This window comes from Plectropomus leopardus, chromosome 17 (genome assembly GCF_008729295.1).
Source record: "Plectropomus leopardus isolate mb chromosome 17, YSFRI_Pleo_2.0, whole genome shotgun sequence".
Taxonomy (NCBI): domain Eukaryota; kingdom Metazoa; phylum Chordata; class Actinopteri; order Perciformes; family Serranidae; genus Plectropomus; species Plectropomus leopardus.
This window is the reverse complement of record NC_056479.1, coordinates 3,621,441-3,637,971: the sequence shown is the minus strand read 5'-3', so window position 1 is coordinate 3,637,971 and position 16,531 is coordinate 3,621,441. Positions and strand designations below refer to the sequence as shown.

At 42.3% G+C, this 16,531-nt stretch overlaps 1 protein-coding gene and 1 long non-coding RNA gene across 2 annotated transcripts in view; one reads left to right on the top strand and one right to left on the bottom strand.

Annotated features, from left to right (window-relative positions):
• LOC121956088 (TANK-binding kinase 1-binding protein 1-like) overlaps window positions 1-16,531 on the bottom strand; it is a 28,311-nt gene continuing 11,780 nt past the window's right edge. The window contains exons 2-13 of the mRNA XM_042504184.1: window positions 10,649-10,892; window positions 10,337-10,468; window positions 8,127-8,231; window positions 7,606-7,756; window positions 6,257-6,450; window positions 5,625-5,692; window positions 5,428-5,534; window positions 4,658-4,848; window positions 4,286-4,567; window positions 3,569-3,649; window positions 3,225-3,452; window positions 1-991 (exon numbers count right to left, since the gene is read on the bottom strand). Of these exons, the coding sequence (XP_042360118.1) occupies window positions 863-991; window positions 3,225-3,452; window positions 3,569-3,649; window positions 4,286-4,567; window positions 4,658-4,848; window positions 5,428-5,534; window positions 5,625-5,692; window positions 6,257-6,450; window positions 7,606-7,756; window positions 8,127-8,231; window positions 10,337-10,468; window positions 10,649-10,885 (1,905 nt within the window). The 5' untranslated portion in view covers window positions 10,886-10,892 and the 3' untranslated portion in view covers window positions 1-862. The remainder of the gene's footprint in view (window positions 992-3,224; window positions 3,453-3,568; window positions 3,650-4,285; window positions 4,568-4,657; window positions 4,849-5,427; window positions 5,535-5,624; window positions 5,693-6,256; window positions 6,451-7,605; window positions 7,757-8,126; window positions 8,232-10,336; window positions 10,469-10,648; window positions 10,893-16,531) is intronic.
• Window positions 13,716-14,053, top strand: LOC121956089. The gene is made up of 2 exons (XR_006106668.1): window positions 13,716-13,783; window positions 13,862-14,053. It is a non-coding gene; the product is annotated as an uncharacterized LOC121956089 (long non-coding RNA).

The following is a 16,531-nucleotide window of genomic DNA, read 5'->3' as shown; positions in this document are numbered from 1 at the left end:
CTGTTTCACTCTCATCACTGTCCTGACTTGTTTGCTGTATCCTTTAAATGATCCTTTCAACCATATATGGTGCCTGTGTCATATATTTAGGAACTAGCTATTAGACCATATAGTGTTCATCTTATCATCACATCCAAACAAAACTAAATCAGGCTGCCTCTGCAGATTATTCTGACTGTTATCAAACTTCTGAATCATTTTACCTCACTATAGTTTATTGCAGGTCTGGAAATACTTGAAAATAATCACTTTGATCCTTCAGAATCCCACATGAGAGCAATTACATCTAGGTGGTTTGTTGCTTGAAGGGACAATGAAAAATAGATGCTCCTGACATTGCATGTGTCAGATGTTTTTGAATACTGCTTCTGACGTCCAGGGCTGTTCTCAGACCAGCATACATGATGTTAAAAATGACATGTATCCTATCTGTAACCTGCTTTTCCTTTAGCACTCAGGTCTCTTTGTATAGTTTTGTTGTGGAAGGAAAAAAGAAATTCAGATATGGAGCTTTGTGATGTTAGGAAATGTACATATGCCCATAGTGAACATAAATTAAGAAATATACAACCTGGAAATGGAATGTTGAACTCTTAGCATTGAGTCTAAAAAAAGCAATCTTGTTCTTTAACAGAAATGTCGCTGGTTAGATTCCACAATCCGGATGGAAGGGCAGAGGGAAGTGCCCCTTGAGCAAGGCCTGTACCTCCTGTACCAGAAGACTGTGGCTGTAATGGGCAGGTTCCATAGAAAGAAGCATGCGGGCTCATCAAATCATTCCTGGACAAAGCCTAAACAGAAAAGAATTGAGACGATCTGGTGTCTGTCTCAGGTGATGGGTGTAAAGTGCTTGATAAAATAGTCAGATCTTGCTGTTCTCCAAGTGGGAGTCGATATGTTTGATAAGGGCGTCGTCGGGGTAACCGGTCGGGAAGGTCAGCTGACACAGAGGGCAGCTCCGAACAGCGCTCTCTTCTGACTCCATCCATAACTACCGACAGAGAAAGACACAGGCGTCAAAATACTGAACCTCAAGTTATGACAAAATAAGAGATTCTGATCCTATTTTTCAAAACCGATTCTTTTACAGCTGTATTAACCCTTAGGGCCAACTATAATATTACACACACTTGCATCACTCTGTGCACAAAATGCGCTTTTCAAAATCAAGCTTTAAAAAATCACATACAATAATATTATTGTCCACTGTCATTGGGTTCAGTTTTTAACGAACATCAGCCCTAATCATAAATATCAAATATTCATTCATTTTCTGAATTTTAACCCTTTAAGTGCCAGTTTTTTGTCATGATGCCACTATCTTTTCTAGTTTTTTTCATGGTTTCAGGTTACTGACATACACCATACATTTACCATATAAATACACTCACCAGCCACTTTATTAGGTACACCTGTTCAACTGCTTGTTAACACAAAAAGCTAAAAACTCAGTGCATTTAGGCATCTAGACATGCTGAAGTTCAAACCTAGCATCAGAATGGGGAAGAAAGGTGATTTAAGTGACTTTGAATATGGGATGGTTGTTGGTGCCAGATGGGCTGGTCTGAGTATTTCAGAAACTGCTAAACTACTGGGATTTTCACACACAACCATCTCTAGGGTTTACAGAGAATGGTCCAAAAAAGAGAAAATATCCAGTGAGCAGCAGTTTTCAAGGCAAAAATGCCTTGTTGATGCCAGAGGTCAGAGGAGAATGGCCAGACTCGGTCAAGATGATTGAAGGGTAAGAGTAACTCAAATAAACATTCGTTACAAACAAGGTATGTAGAAGACCCTCTCTGACCGCACAGCACGTCGAACCTTGAAACTGATGGGCAGCAGAAGACCACACCGGGTGCCACTCCTGTCAGCTAAGAACGGGAAACTGAAGCTACAATTCACACAGGCTCACCAAAATTGGACAACAGAAGACTGGAAAAAACGTTGCCTGGTCTGATGAGTCTCGATTTCTGCTGCGACATTCAGATGGTAGCGTCAGAATTTGGGATAAACAACATGAAAGCATGGATCCATCCTGCCTTGTATCAACAATTCAGGCTGGTGGTGGTGTAGTAGTATGGGGGATATTTTCTTGGCACTTTTTGGGCCCCTTAATACCAATTGAACATTGTTTAAACACCACAGTCTACCTGCGTATTGTTGCTGACCATGTCCATCCCTTTATGACCACGGTGTACCTCTCTTCTGATGGCTACTTCCAGCAGGATCGCGTGCCATGTCACAAAGCTCATATCATCTCAAACTGGTTTCATGAACATGACAATGAGTTCACTGGACTCCAGTGGACTCCACAGTCACCAGATCTCAATCCAATAGAGCACCCTTGGGATGTGGTGGAAGATTCGCCTCATGGATGTGCAGCCAACATATCTGAAGCAACTGTGTGATGCTATCATGTCAATATGGACCAAAATCTCAGAGGAAAGTTTCCAGCACCTTGTTGAATCTATGGCACAAAGAATTAAGGCAGTTCTGAGGGCAAAAGGGTGTCCAACCTGGTACTAGCAAGATGGCCAGTAGGTGTATATTGAATTACAATTCTTAACATTCATCTGTCAGTGATCAGAAAAACAACTATAAATAAAAGCTATGTTGTCAAGTGCATATGTAAACAGTTATTTGATAATTTGTTGTCAGCTTAGAATTATATGGTTCTATATAATATAAGTTATTCATTTAGTCTAATGCTGTGAACAGTTATTAACATGATGTGAGGTTTTTTTTGAGTTATATGCCTTTTTGGAATTTTTATTGAGAAAACTAAAAGGTTCATATTATGTAAGCTATTGCTATTAGCCTCAAGGTGGCGATGTTTGTTTTGACATCATAAGGTGATAATACAGTATGTCAGTGTTGTGTGAACACATGGGTCAGCCCCAGCTAAAGGAATTCACTTCCTTTTTTTTTAAACTGCCCACTCTAATTTATGTATTTAGTTTGACATGGATATTTTACACATTTATTTCTTATTTTTACTGACACAAAATAAGTTTTTTTCTCTACTTATGGTAGTATGCTATATACCTTCTTTAATCTTAAATTGATTTTTTTAAAAACTTTTAATTATACATTTCTGCTTGCAGAGCAATAGTGTTTGGTCCTCTGGTATGAATTGTCTTTTTGGCACTCTAAACTTTTTTACATATATTGTGAATCTATAAGCTGCTTTATATAATTATCATCATTGTTTTTTTTTTACTCACGTTAATGGAGGGCCATGACTGAGCATGCTCAGTGTTCATGTAGGGAGGCAGATGGCAGGAGAGGGTGGTTGGGCCCTCGGGGGATGAGAAAGAGGGATGGTGGGGCTGTTTCCTAGGAGACGGGAAAGAGGGGTGCAGGGGCTGTTCCCTTGGCGACGATGAGCCAATCCCAACTGCGCCAAGCGTCCGAGGCGGGCTGGCAGCCGGCGACAGATATGTACATACATCCTGTAAATTTACAACAAAAACCTCTTCATTTTGAATAAACCCAGTGTTACAGCCATGAAAAAAGCCAAGCACATTGTTATTATCATCATTGTCATCATCATCATCACCATCATCACCTCTTCGTCATCAGAGGACTGTGGTGGCGTCACCAGTGGGGTGGGCTCAGGTGGGTTGTCAAGGCGACGGAAGTGATGTACCTGAATGAGAGGAGGGGCAGGGGAAAGAATAGTGATAATGGTTCAAAGGATTATAGAATAGTATGTATGACATATTGAATGCAGTGTGTGTTTCTGCACATGTTGGGTCCTGTTGTGGTCAGATGTAAATGGTCCCCCCTATAAACCCCTGCTAACATATTTTTAATGAAATGGAAATGGTTGTAATCAGTATCCAGACCCAGTCACATGACTCTGCAGTAGTCTTGGGTATTTATCAGCTCTGGCTCCGCTCGTAAGTAATGGAAGCACAACACCCTGTTTAACACCGGTTTCCTGTTTGAATGCGATTTTTTTTTACACCTTACCATGTACCTTCTTCCCCTAACCCCAACCATCTATGCCAGCATGTGCGTTTGTTGACGTCTCTGTGTTGGTTGCCATGTGCTGCTGTTGCCAAAACATAACCACGTGCAGCGTCATCCCACCATGTGCTTGTGTTGACATGACGGTGGCAGCATCACAGAATGTAAAGAGCAGATGCAGAAGGATACCTTAAACGTAATGTAGATGTAGATGAAGGAGGTGGCTGCAAAGCGGCAATAAATGATGACATGGGACGAGAATGTGTTGGACGTCCCTGACTTAATAAAAGTAAATTAAAGCTCTCGATCTCACCTCAGGGGTCAGAGGGAAGCCCAGATCCAGAGCCGACTGATGCGGACTGCTGCTCAGACTGCTCCCACCACCTCTCTCTCCTCCCCCACCTCCTCCTCTCTCCCCTCCAGCTCCATGAGCCGAGGCCGGTCTGACCAGGCCCACCAAGGAGGTACGGAGCTGAGGTTTGGTTTGGCCGTAACCCTGCATCTCCCCCAGGAGAGGCCTGGGCTTAGGGAGGGTGGATACTGAATCTCTCATCAGCCGAGCCGGAGGCCTGTGGAGGCCTGACGGGTCAGATACCTGAGACAAGGCATGGAGGTCAAAAGGTCAAAGGAATAGTCATTGTAAGACATCTACTTTTCACTGAACACCAAAACTTTCCAGCCTCACCTCTGAGTAACTTCGGCGACCCTGGAACTTTGCTCGTAGACGGCTGCAGGTTGGCTGATGGGAGTAGGAAGCGGGGCCGTCGCTTGGAGACAGAGGAGGAGAGGGGGTGGGGAGAAGCCTGTCAGGAGAGAGTGAGGGGTGCTGGGGGGAGGTGGGGGAGAGACGCTGAGGTGCAGGAGTAGGACGAGAGACTGGAGGAGAAAGAGAGAGAATGTTAAAAGGATGTAGGTCCTGCTAGAAGAAATATTTTGTTTTATGCACTCTGGCACCTCATGTACACTAAAAATACAAAATAACTTCCCATTACAGTTCAATTTATTTTCATTGTGAGCTAGAAAATGGTTGAGGGACTACCAGACAGTCTGTCGGATTGGCCCGGGAGCTGTATGTTCAGTATTGCTGGTCTAATGTGTAGGATTTGGGTGGACATAATGGCAGAAGTGGTGTATAATCTGTTTTTGTGTGAGAATAGTCACCTGAATATAAGAATTGTTGTGCTTTCACTACTTTAGAATGAGACGTTAATATCTGAATATGGAGTGGGACTCATCCATGTTTTTTACAGTAGCCCAGACAGATAACTCAAACACTGGCTGTGTTTTTGCTTTGGCCACCATAGTTCTCTTACACGCGTGGCACACAGGAGAAGTTTTAGTTGATTGCAATCTGCAAAATCATTACTAGATGCCACTAAATACTACACACTGGACCTTTAAAATATCATGTGATACCATGAAGTCCTTAAATTACAAAGCCACTCATGTTCCTACCAGGCTCCTGCGAGACTTGTCGCAGAAGGTCACTCTGTTTCACAGCCAGATTGCGAACACGACCCAACTCCTCAGTCAGCTCAGTGTAGGCTAATGCCAGGTTCACCCTGCAACACAAAGACAGTCACTAAATAAATAAATACATACGTTTGTACAAATAACAAACTGACATAGACTGGCTTCGAAATAAGACTCACTGTTCGTCCCCAGCTTTCTTTATCCACTCCACGTTACAGTGCTCACAGTGTGAGGACAGCTCCTGGGACTGACAGAGACACACAGCTGTGGTTTGGACTGTAGCACTGAAAAACCTGGCTGATTTGTTTTTCTACATGTGGCCCAGATATAGTGTATTTATTTTGTATTGTTTATTCTGTAGTGTATTATTCTAACATGCACAAACTGTGTGTTAGAGTCCTCTTACACGCAGTGCAAGAAGGCCCAAATAAGAAACCACTGATGAATTTCAGAATCTTTGGTTTAAGAAGAAATTTCCTTTTAAGAATGGTTGATGAAGGCATGCTGCTGCATGCATGTCCGCAACTTCAAAGAGTTGCATGAGATGCAAGAGCATTCACTCCACAGCAAAATCTGGGGACCAAAACATCTCTAGAAGTACACTGCACAGAAAAATAAGCTTGACTTGAATTAATCTCAGTCAGCTGAGGGGTCTCTCACTGATGAATGGAGTCACCACCTGTCAAAGGGCAGCCCCTAAATGTCTCTATCTTGGCCATCAAGTGTGACAAAGTGGTCACACTCTGAATAATGTAGAGATAATGAGTGTGATAGTGTAACAGGTGTGATCTCCAGTCAGCATCAGGCCTACCTGTCTCTGTGCCTCCTGTAGCTGTGCCACCTCCTGCTGCAGCCTCTGAAACTCGGCCCTCAGCTCCTTCTCCCTCTGACAGGCTCCTTCGGCCTGCTGCCGGGCCCCCTCCAGCTCGGCCTCCAGGCGCTGCAGCTTCAGGTCTGACAGGGCATCCAGACTGCGGGAACTCTGCAGCGTCGGCCCGCGGCCCTCTGAAAAAAAAAAACCACACACACAACAGCTTCAGTCTGTTTCATCTTTCCTCGTTGCTGCCAGTTTTATTTTTTTCTTTCACTAGCCTACAATGACATCAGTGGAGGAATACACATTTGTTTTGGCTTTAATCGGATTGAATATTTGTTGTTAACTCAGCATGCATTTTCCCCATTTTTATATTGATGCAAGTCAGTGAACAGAATGTCAAGTTAACAGAAACTGAAATTTGAATTGGAATTTAAGTTGTGACATTGGGTGACCAAAATTCAATTTCAGCATAACGTTAATGCCACATGAATTTGACATAGAATACTGACGACAGAATAAGCCTGCCTCACACTTAATGCATGAGCAGCATGTGATGGCAACCTTGTCGTGTTGCACGCTGGCGGTGTTCCTGCTGGCAGTGTTGTTCGTGCGACGCTTCTGCAGAGTTGCCTGCTGCTTTGAGTACTACATTTCCACAATTATAAGCAAATATTCACTCATTTATGAAGTTGCATTGTCAACAGCACGGTCTTGAAAATGTTTCACAAAAAAAAATGCCTTATGTCAACAAATGAAGGGATTCTGTTGATGGACATATTGTCAGAGGGCTTTTATTTTGAAATGGAAACAGTTCCGGGCATAAGGCAGTAGTAAGGTTTGTAGAAATAACAAAGGGTCTGCAAATTGTAATGGCGTTAATGTCAATGCAATGTGAAATTCTACCAATGTTAGAAAATTAAAGTATCATCAAGCAGATTTTCATTCCTGACGAATTTTCAAAGTCCAAAGTCTCTCTGACATCATATTAATGTCCGATGCCAGCTGGGAAGCAGCTGTATATTATGTTGCGATAAAATAGTCTGATCTTTCATTCTCTCTTATTATAATTACAACACTAGAGCTAACTAACATGATAACACAAGGAAAATGCAGTTTTTGTATGTCTGTGTTTTCTTCATGGATCAAGAGGTGAGAATAGGGACTTGACTCTTGAAAATGACTGAAACTAAGTCTCGTGGAACTGTAGGAAGAGATATTCAGGGCAATTTGGGTGACCCGATGCTTGGAGCAAGTGGTATTAATTATTATCAGAACTGCTTCTTCTATTCCGGCTAATGCCACCATGATCAAACAGAGTCTGCTGCTGATCCGGCAGCACCCACCTCTGGGTACGTCCAGGCTGGCGTGCAGTTGAGACTGATGTGCGTCTTTGCTGCGGAGTTGAGCGCTGAGTTTCTGAAGGGAACTTTCTCTCTGCCTGAGAGCCGACTCCAGGCTGCAGATCCGCTCCACATGCTGTTCTGCCAGAGTCGTCTAGCACACACACACAAACACGCGCAAGAGCTAAAACCTAAATTGCTTCTTAACCCTTTGAAATTTAAGCCATATTTTTTCAAGAAGAAGTAAAATTCATTGAACATCTTTATTATATAAGAAAAGACGCCCCCCCCCCCCCCCCCCCCCCCCCCCCCCCCCCCCCCAAGTAAAAGATTGAAATGAAAAATTTTACAAAACAATATAAAACAAGAAATGACCTGACATAAACAAAAACAAATCATTAAAATAATATAACACTGACATCTATCCAGGTTTCAGAAGATTAAGACATAGAGTATTATTACAAGTAAGTGTGTGTGTGTGTGTGTGTGTGTGTGTGTGTGTATGTGTGTGTATGCATGTTTACCATCTTGTCTAGGTCTCTCTGGACATTACTTTTCTCCATGTGAATCTTCTCATAAGCCTGTATGACCTCCTCTAGCCTCTCCTCTCGTTCCTTACTCTTCTGGAGCTGAGACAGAGAGGGAGGAGATAACCTCAGATTTTATTTTCTGAAATCTGCAAAATTACTGACATGTCTGTTGGCCCCATTTACGCTCATCATTTCTAATATCTCTCATACAAATATAATCCAGATGAGTTTAGGGACACTTTACCAAAAAAGAATCTCCTTCAAAACATGTACAAGAAAGCAAATCAGACATTTTCAAAGTGAACTGACTGTACTGAATCACCATCAGCGCTGATTCAGTCAGTAGCTTTTAGCAGTGGAGCTTCGTCAGCTCAGCTGTGACTCACCGTACGTTCTGAAAGCAGCATGATCTGATAACTCAGTTGTAAATAATGCTGCTGAGCTCTTAACCTTACAGACGCAGCCACCCAGAAATTACCATTCCCCGACCAAAGGCCTTTTTTTTTTTTTTAAAGATAATTTTTTCGGGGATATTTTCCCTTTATTGATAGGACAGCTGTAGAATGACAGGAAATGTGGGGGAGAGAGGGAGGATGACACAGCAAAGGGCCGCAGGCTGAATCGAGCCCGGGCCGCTGCAGATGCCTCAGGATATGGGGCGCACACTCTCGCAGGTGAGCTAGACGCTGCCCCAGACCAAAGACCTTTTGGCTGCCAGTCGACTGGGTACCAGCTCTTAGCTGAATTCCAGCCACTGGGAGTCTCCCCCCTCCTCCTGTTCTGACAGTGTGACTAAATATTACTGTCAGCATTCACTCAGTAGCAAGCTGTCACCATGAGAAACACAAACTAACATGTGATGGAGGTTGACCAATATGAAACTATGGTTATCGGCAAAACTTGGCCGTCATAGTGGGCGACTGGTGACATACTATACACACAGCTCCAACCATAGCTGAACAAGAATGGTTGTGTTAAATGGAGCAAAAATGACCTTGATCAGTGAGAACAGCTCCATAGAAGGACTGTGTGACTGTCTAATTTAATATCCCTCATTTTATTTGAGCATGTAGCTCGAAACATCACCTCTGTAGTAACTGTATTAAATAATATGGGCGTGCAGACTTTGTTAATTCTACACTTGAGCCGCAACAGCCTAATAGCGCTGCATCGAAAGTCCCTGAGCCTTTCCCAAACCGCACCCTACCTACTCCTACTACGTCCTGGAGTGTAACTGTTTGTATAATCACCTTTACAGCAGAATGAAGCACCCTCCATCAAGGTGTAGGTTATAAGTTAGGCTTGAGCAGTGTCACAGTATTACGGGATACCACAGTATTTAGAAATGCTGAAAGTATGTTTTTGTCATATATACAGGCGCTCCTCTTTCTATTAAACGCACTGTAGTGCGAAGCATGCACCACCAGAGCTCAGTCTCCTGTCTCTACTGGTGAAACAGACAGCTAAGCTGAAGGACACAACAACACCTAGTGGTGGAGGGAGAAGTTACAGGACTGTAAACAGTCGGCGACCAGCAGGAAGTAATGACAGTTTTTTTAAATCTAACTTGGTGAATTTAAGATTTATTTTGACCAAACCGGAGCTGGTGATTGTTGGAACAGTGGACTTACTCACTAGATTACTAGCAAGAGTAACCAAGATGGTTTGGATGAGTTTTATTTTGTTTCTGTCCATTTGAATGACGTTTGATATGATATGTTGAATGATATGTTTTTTAATGAGTTAATGAGGCAGTCAAGCCTTGTCAGTCTTCCATGACCAAGAGAAAGTTGAATTCAAAAGTTGTGCTTCTTTGTTTAATAAGGAAACTTAGTGTGAGAATATGAGTTTTTGTAATATTTTGTGGGTTTCTATTGTGTATTTATTAGTAAGAAAAGCTCAAAGTAAGTAGAAGTTGTGGTGGTGGGGGGCACACACTTCATCATATACTGTATACCCTGGTGAAATTTCAAGAAGGTATGAAGGTGTGCAATATTGCATACCGCCCATACGCATTACTCATACACTTTTCCTGTGCAATGAGGGATTATTAGCAAACCTGAGGTTTTTAAAGTTTTGGTTTTGCCTCTTTAAAAGTGCACTGTCTGCTTGGTGTCTGACTGTCAGAATGCTCGAGAATGCTGCTTTTACACTTAGCAATATCTCCATCTCCATGTTCCCAGCTTTGTGTAATCGCAGAGTACCTCCTGAGTGAGGGAGTTGATCCTCTGCTGTAGGTTGGTGGTCTCTGATTGGATCACACTGGTGTCCTTGATGATGGGTTCACAGGAGCAGCACAATATCCTCTCCTCTCCAAATTCACTGATCATCGGAAACTGAAGCAGAGAACAGGAGATAGACTTTCCAGAAAAGAATGAATTCACAAATTACAAAACTGTTATTGTATCCAACTTCTTTGTGTGTATGTGTGTGTCTGTGTGTGTGTGTGTGTGTGTGTGTGTGTGTGTGTGTGTGTGTGTGTGAGTGTGTGTGTGTTTGTGTGTGTTGCTCTCTACCTTGACCTCGTAATGTTTGAGCTTCCTCTTGATACTGCTGTTCTCTCTCTCCAGACTCGCCAGCCGTGTCTTGATGTCATGGTAGGCGGCGGCCAGGGCCAATCCCGATGCCGGGTACATGTCATCTGGCAGCCGATTTGCCGACCAGCTGATCCCAGGAACGCCCACATCATCTCTCAGCCCCTCTCCTCCTCCTCCCAGAAGCCCTAGCTCTCCTCTGCGGAATAGATCCATCATCAGTTAGCTGTAGGAGAGGGAGAGCAAGAGTTGCAGTTTATCTCTGGGAAATGTAGTGCGTGAAAAACACAACAACAACAAAAAAAAAAAGTTTAGTGTAGACAGACAGGAAGGCCAGCAGCCATGTCAGCTCAGCAAGTCACTTTGCACTCTCCACCTTGCACAGCAGGGGCACTAATGGCAATCAGTCTGCCAAGCCCCAGGTCCTGGCAGAGGTGACAGTTGCAGTGTGTGTGTGTGTGTGTGTGTGTGTGTGTGTTTCTGAATTGCAGCCAGGAGCCCACTGAGCCTCACAGGTTTGCCTTTTCCCATCTGCTGCCGTAAAGTACTTCCTCTCTTCCCTGCCCCGTCTCTCACTTGCCGTTTCCATGGTTATAGCAAAAAACTGTTCCCCAACTACACAAACGCAAGAATTTAATTTCAAAACAAATCTGCCAAAGATAACGGATTAATGGTTCCATGTTTTGTGGGGCATGGCTTTACCAGCCATTCACCATGCCAAAAGAAATGGTCAGCCAACATGTGTTTTCAGAAATTAGAGCTTCTCCCTTTCACCGCTTGTTAAAAGCCTCGGACCTCCAATATGGTCGGCATGTGTGGTGACATGAGGGTCACAGCAGACTGGATTTGTCGACAAGAACTGCAGTCACCGTCTCGCTGTTGTATGCTTCTGTAAACCAGTCAAGATTCAGTTTTAGTTTGCATCCATGAATGAAAACACAGAGGAAAACAACCCCCCAAATTTAAAGGGCCCCCCTAACAGAATCTTAACCCTTTAAACTCTTTGAAACCTGGATTGACATCACTGACATCATTGACATCATTTGGATATTTTTTCTCTATTTTATGATAATATCTTAAAATTTACACGCAGTTATATTCAAGTCAGTTTCTTATCTCCTGTTATTTATTTATTTTTATGAAATAAAACCAATTTTCTCGCATTCCAGAGGTTTATATGCTTGTGAAAGGTGCCTGAACGCAGCACAACAAAACTGATTTTGATGTTGATGGTTAAACTGCATTTAGCCCATAAGACCTCAAGCAGAACAGTCACCAATTGCTGAGCAGCACTTTGATAAGAGCAGGATGGAACATGCAGCTCTGCAGTACATTAATATTTCATACATCTGCATGAGTTCACAACAGCCATACATCTTCCTTTACAGCAGCCACACATGCATGCATGCACCAGTCATCATGTACAGTGTTTAATAATGTAAAGGAGCACATATTTTTCATAAAGCAGAATAACTTGACACTGTCTTCAGCCATAGAAAAAGAGCTTGTGTAGTTGTGCAACACAAAACCTCTAAAGCTGTCTTCTGACTGAATGTGAAGTGAATTTTGGAGGCAGTGCGGGTGTATATAATTCAAAGACGCGTGTTGACACAAATAGCTGCAAATTTGCCCTGGTGGATGCTAACTGAGGCGAAGACATGTCCACCAGAGTCAAAAATGTTTCCACTTGAGCGAGAAAATTGCTGCTTATCCCAAGGCTTTATGACTCAACTGCATAAACATACAGAGGCAAGAGGAAAAAGAGACGGCTCCAGAGGAACACTACGAGGACTGGAGTCCCTGGCAGGCTACGAGATACAGGCTGGGCTGTCACAAGGCGACTTTCCATTAACCCTCAAATTGCGCAAATTGAAATAGAGAATACAAAATATCGCAGAAAAGTTTTTACGCTCGCATGAGGTGGTATTTCAGGTGATTCGAGAAAGCTGTATTTCGCAAAAAAACTGCTATGGAAACACTTTTTTTTGCTTTTATAGATCATATGATGCAACAGCGGGCAGCAGTAATGCGACTCTATGGATGCCAACCTCCATTAAACCCAAAGTAGCAAGTCATATGACATTCGACAAGACATGGCTCCATGTGTGGACGGAGGAAGAGACCAAGATCTTCTTAACTCTTATATGAGACAAAGAAGCGATATTAGATTGGATAGAAATAAACCTGCCAATATTTTTGACATCCATCACCATGGTTACTGGAATGTTACCGACAGAGGAAAGTCATGTAAAATCTTGAGAGAAGTCACAGAACATCACTCAGTGGAAACGCAGTCATCTCGCAATTGTGTTTTATCGAAATACTGAAAATATCGCTTAAGTTTTGTGCAAATCTGTAATGGAAAACCAACTAATCACAAAAACTGCCAGCAAAATGCTGGAGGGACTAGCTTCTCTGTGCTGGCCTCCTGTGACACTTAGAACTGATTTTTAGGTCCTCCTCCTTTTATAAGCTTAATATAATATTTATAAAGCTCTAAATGGGCAAGCTACGTTGCAATAACTCCCTTTTCAACTTTTTACTTTCATGAACACTGTGATCATCTGCTGCTGGTTTATTGGAGGTTACCAGCAACAGCCAAAAGAAAATGTCACTCACACTCCAAAGCTCTGAAACACTCTACCGATAGAGAAGCCAGCTCACTAAATATTTTTATTTAAAAAAAAAAGTTAAAAACTAATTTATTTACTCTCGCCTCAGAGTGCTGCAATTCATTTGAAAAATGAAAGATTTATAGTTTTATTATTTCACATTTTAAAACTGTTTTTAAATGTCCTTGTATGCTGAATTGCCTTGCTGACCTGTTTTATGTTAATTCTTTCTGTTTTCATGTGAAGCACTCTGTATAGTGCCCTTATTGCAAAGCACTTTGCACACACACACACGCACACACACACACATATATACATACAGTACATATATTATTAAAATTACTATGATATGTCCCCTCCCACCTCACGCATCACTTCCTCTCCATTTAAGGAAGATGCCGACACCGCAACACAGACGTGCCAATTTTCACATCCGCACTTTAAATACTCCGTGGAGCGCCCATGCAATGCGCGCGGTCACAGAAAGTCTGAATTCATATTTCAGGTATGTGTAGTGTCTATGTGTATCTCATTCTGAAACTTTGCTTGTTTGTGTATTAATTCTGTCACCTGATGACGACAGGTAGGCCTACACCTACCCACATGCAGCACTGAGCGTTTGTAAAGTGGCGGATGGGGTGTCCGAGTTGAAGATGCACGTTGGGCGTTTGGAGCTGCGGGAGACGGGGGACACACACCTGTACAGGTAGGAGCTGCTGCATGTTTTTATTGAGCGTGGTATTCCCGCATATTCTGCCTTAAAATCACCATATTCTTTATGATGTTGGTGTCCTGTGGACCTGCAGTTAGCAGTGGTGTGACTAGAGGAGCAGGTATGGTTGGGTATGGACATACTAATTTGAAGACCCCCCCTGGGAGATTTGGCTTTTTTTTTCTTTTTATTGTTAGGATAGTTTGCAACTGCTTTGCCTTCAGTATGGTTTAGAATTTAGCTTTGCTTTGCCTGAAAAAGACTTTGTTCATTGTTTTGCCTAGACTTATTTTACTTGACAAAAAAAACAACAACTTTTGGCCGTTGGTTGATTCTGCCTCGTCTCATTTTGCCAGGTTAACTGTTTTGCCTATAGTTCTGATTTTCTTTGTTCTGTGTTTTCTTTTCTTTTCTTTTCTTCTTTTTTTTTACGTTACTTGTTCCTTATTTGGTACTTAGGGTATAGTGTCTAAGTTAGGGTTCGTGTGTGATTTCTAAAACGTTCTTATTCCTCCAATCACAGTGTAGGAATGACCAGCTGTTGATAAATGTGATGGCAGAAAGCCATTATCATTTGCATACCACGCCCCAGTGTATTCTGGGTTTAGAGGCCTCACCCTGAGAGTTTACCACTTGGTGAGAAATAATACCGCCAAGATAAGGAACTTTACTGAGCTAGACATGGAAACACAGACATCCCAGCTTCAGTTTAAAAGCTTATAACTGACCCAGAGCTTGGAGCAAATGTTCATGCGTATCAGGGCTGCTTTTGTAACAGGTGGCGTCAGGGGTGCACCACCTGTGTCTGGGCCGGACAAGGGGAAAAATATAACTGCCTTGGCTGCTAGTATTTAGATATTTACACTACAGAGCGTGGTTATTCCCTTTAAATGATAAATATGCTTTGATTTGTCAGTGTTTAAAGTAAAAGTTTCAGATGGATTAGAGGTGGGCAGCATCCTGCAGTCAGTCCCACAGAGTCAGGCAACTGCAAGGCATAACAGAGATCACTGCAATATCTGCCTTTACAAAATATAACATTTTATCACATTAACTATACTTTTTTTAGTAATAATATGTGGCTGCAAATACTTAAATGCCAGTCAGAATATGGTCTCATAAAAATTCTCCAACTCCTCCACATTATTAAATATTGCAGTTTCATGATATTATTCTTATTAAATTATTATTATTATTATTATTATTATTATTATCAGTCAGAGCAGAAGGTTTGGTTTAGGTTGCTCAAATATTTAATCTGTATAATTAAGACTTAACCTTGTTTTTTTTTTAATGGATGTATTTGTACAAAAAGTTTCCTGTTTGAAAATAACCCAAAAAAAAGTGAGATTCTCCACCCAATTGCACTTTTTTCTTAATATGGCAGATATACAAATGTGCACAGTTTGATAATCATCAACTTAATCCCAGTATACCTTAAAACCATGTATATCACTGCAACACAACATCACCACCGCTGCACACTGAACATGAGCTGAGACCTGATGTGAGATCTGATTGTAGCTTCCGCTCATATCCACATTGCTAAATGCCGCTCTTTGCATTGAAATGACCGTGCACGCAGTTTTCTGTCGTATGTTGGTTTCATAAATGAGGGCCAAAGATTTTTTTAATGCTGTTCCAGTGTTTTATTATTTAGAAGTCGTGCGTGGCTGGTCACTGGGTTTGCTGTGCACCTGTATGCAGATCCGTTTCTCACCACACAGAGGGGTGTCTGCAGTGTGTGTGTGTGTGTGTGTGTGTGTGTGTGTGTGTGTGTGTGTGTGTGTATGTGCATGGTTTGAGGGAAGCAAATGGCGGAAAAACACCATGCGTTATAGCTGAAAGCAAAAGATGAGACTCTCACACTAAGCTTAAACGAAATGAGTGCCTCTAACTTTGGTAAATACACTGTCTCGTACTACATTTTTGTTTATGGAGTGTGTTGTTTGGTGGCGTAGCAGAGAGGAGAGACGAGCAGCTTAGTTTAAAAGAGTTGATGAAGGCTGCGCTCTATGTTGCCGTGCATGAAAGAAAAATCATCTGTGTGACAGCTGACATAAAGGATTGCATACTCTATCAACTAAATATTCTCAATCAGTCAAAAAAAATTCCCTGATTGGCCTCTGATCTGATGTTTGAAATTGAGACATTCCCCCGATACATACTTACATACATAATGGTGGCAAAAAACTGCCCTGTTTGTTTGATGCATCCTTACTCGCTGCCACAGTAAAGTGCTCAATCTGAAGTGAGTGATTTGGTTGAGGGCAAGAGCATAGTACCATGGAATAGAGTCATAAACCTGACACTATGCTGATCATTTAACTGAAGCAACACACAAATCTAACTCTTCCTTTCTCTCCTTCAATACACTATTGCTCCTGTTCTGTGTTGTGTTGTGTGTGTGTGTGTGTGTGTGTGTGTGTGTGTGTGTGTGTGTGTGTAACCTAAAGGCAGCACTAGTAGCAGCAGAGAGGGAGGGAGGTCAAAGCATCTCTCTGCAGATAACTCCCACTCTCCCAGCCCACAGACTCGGTC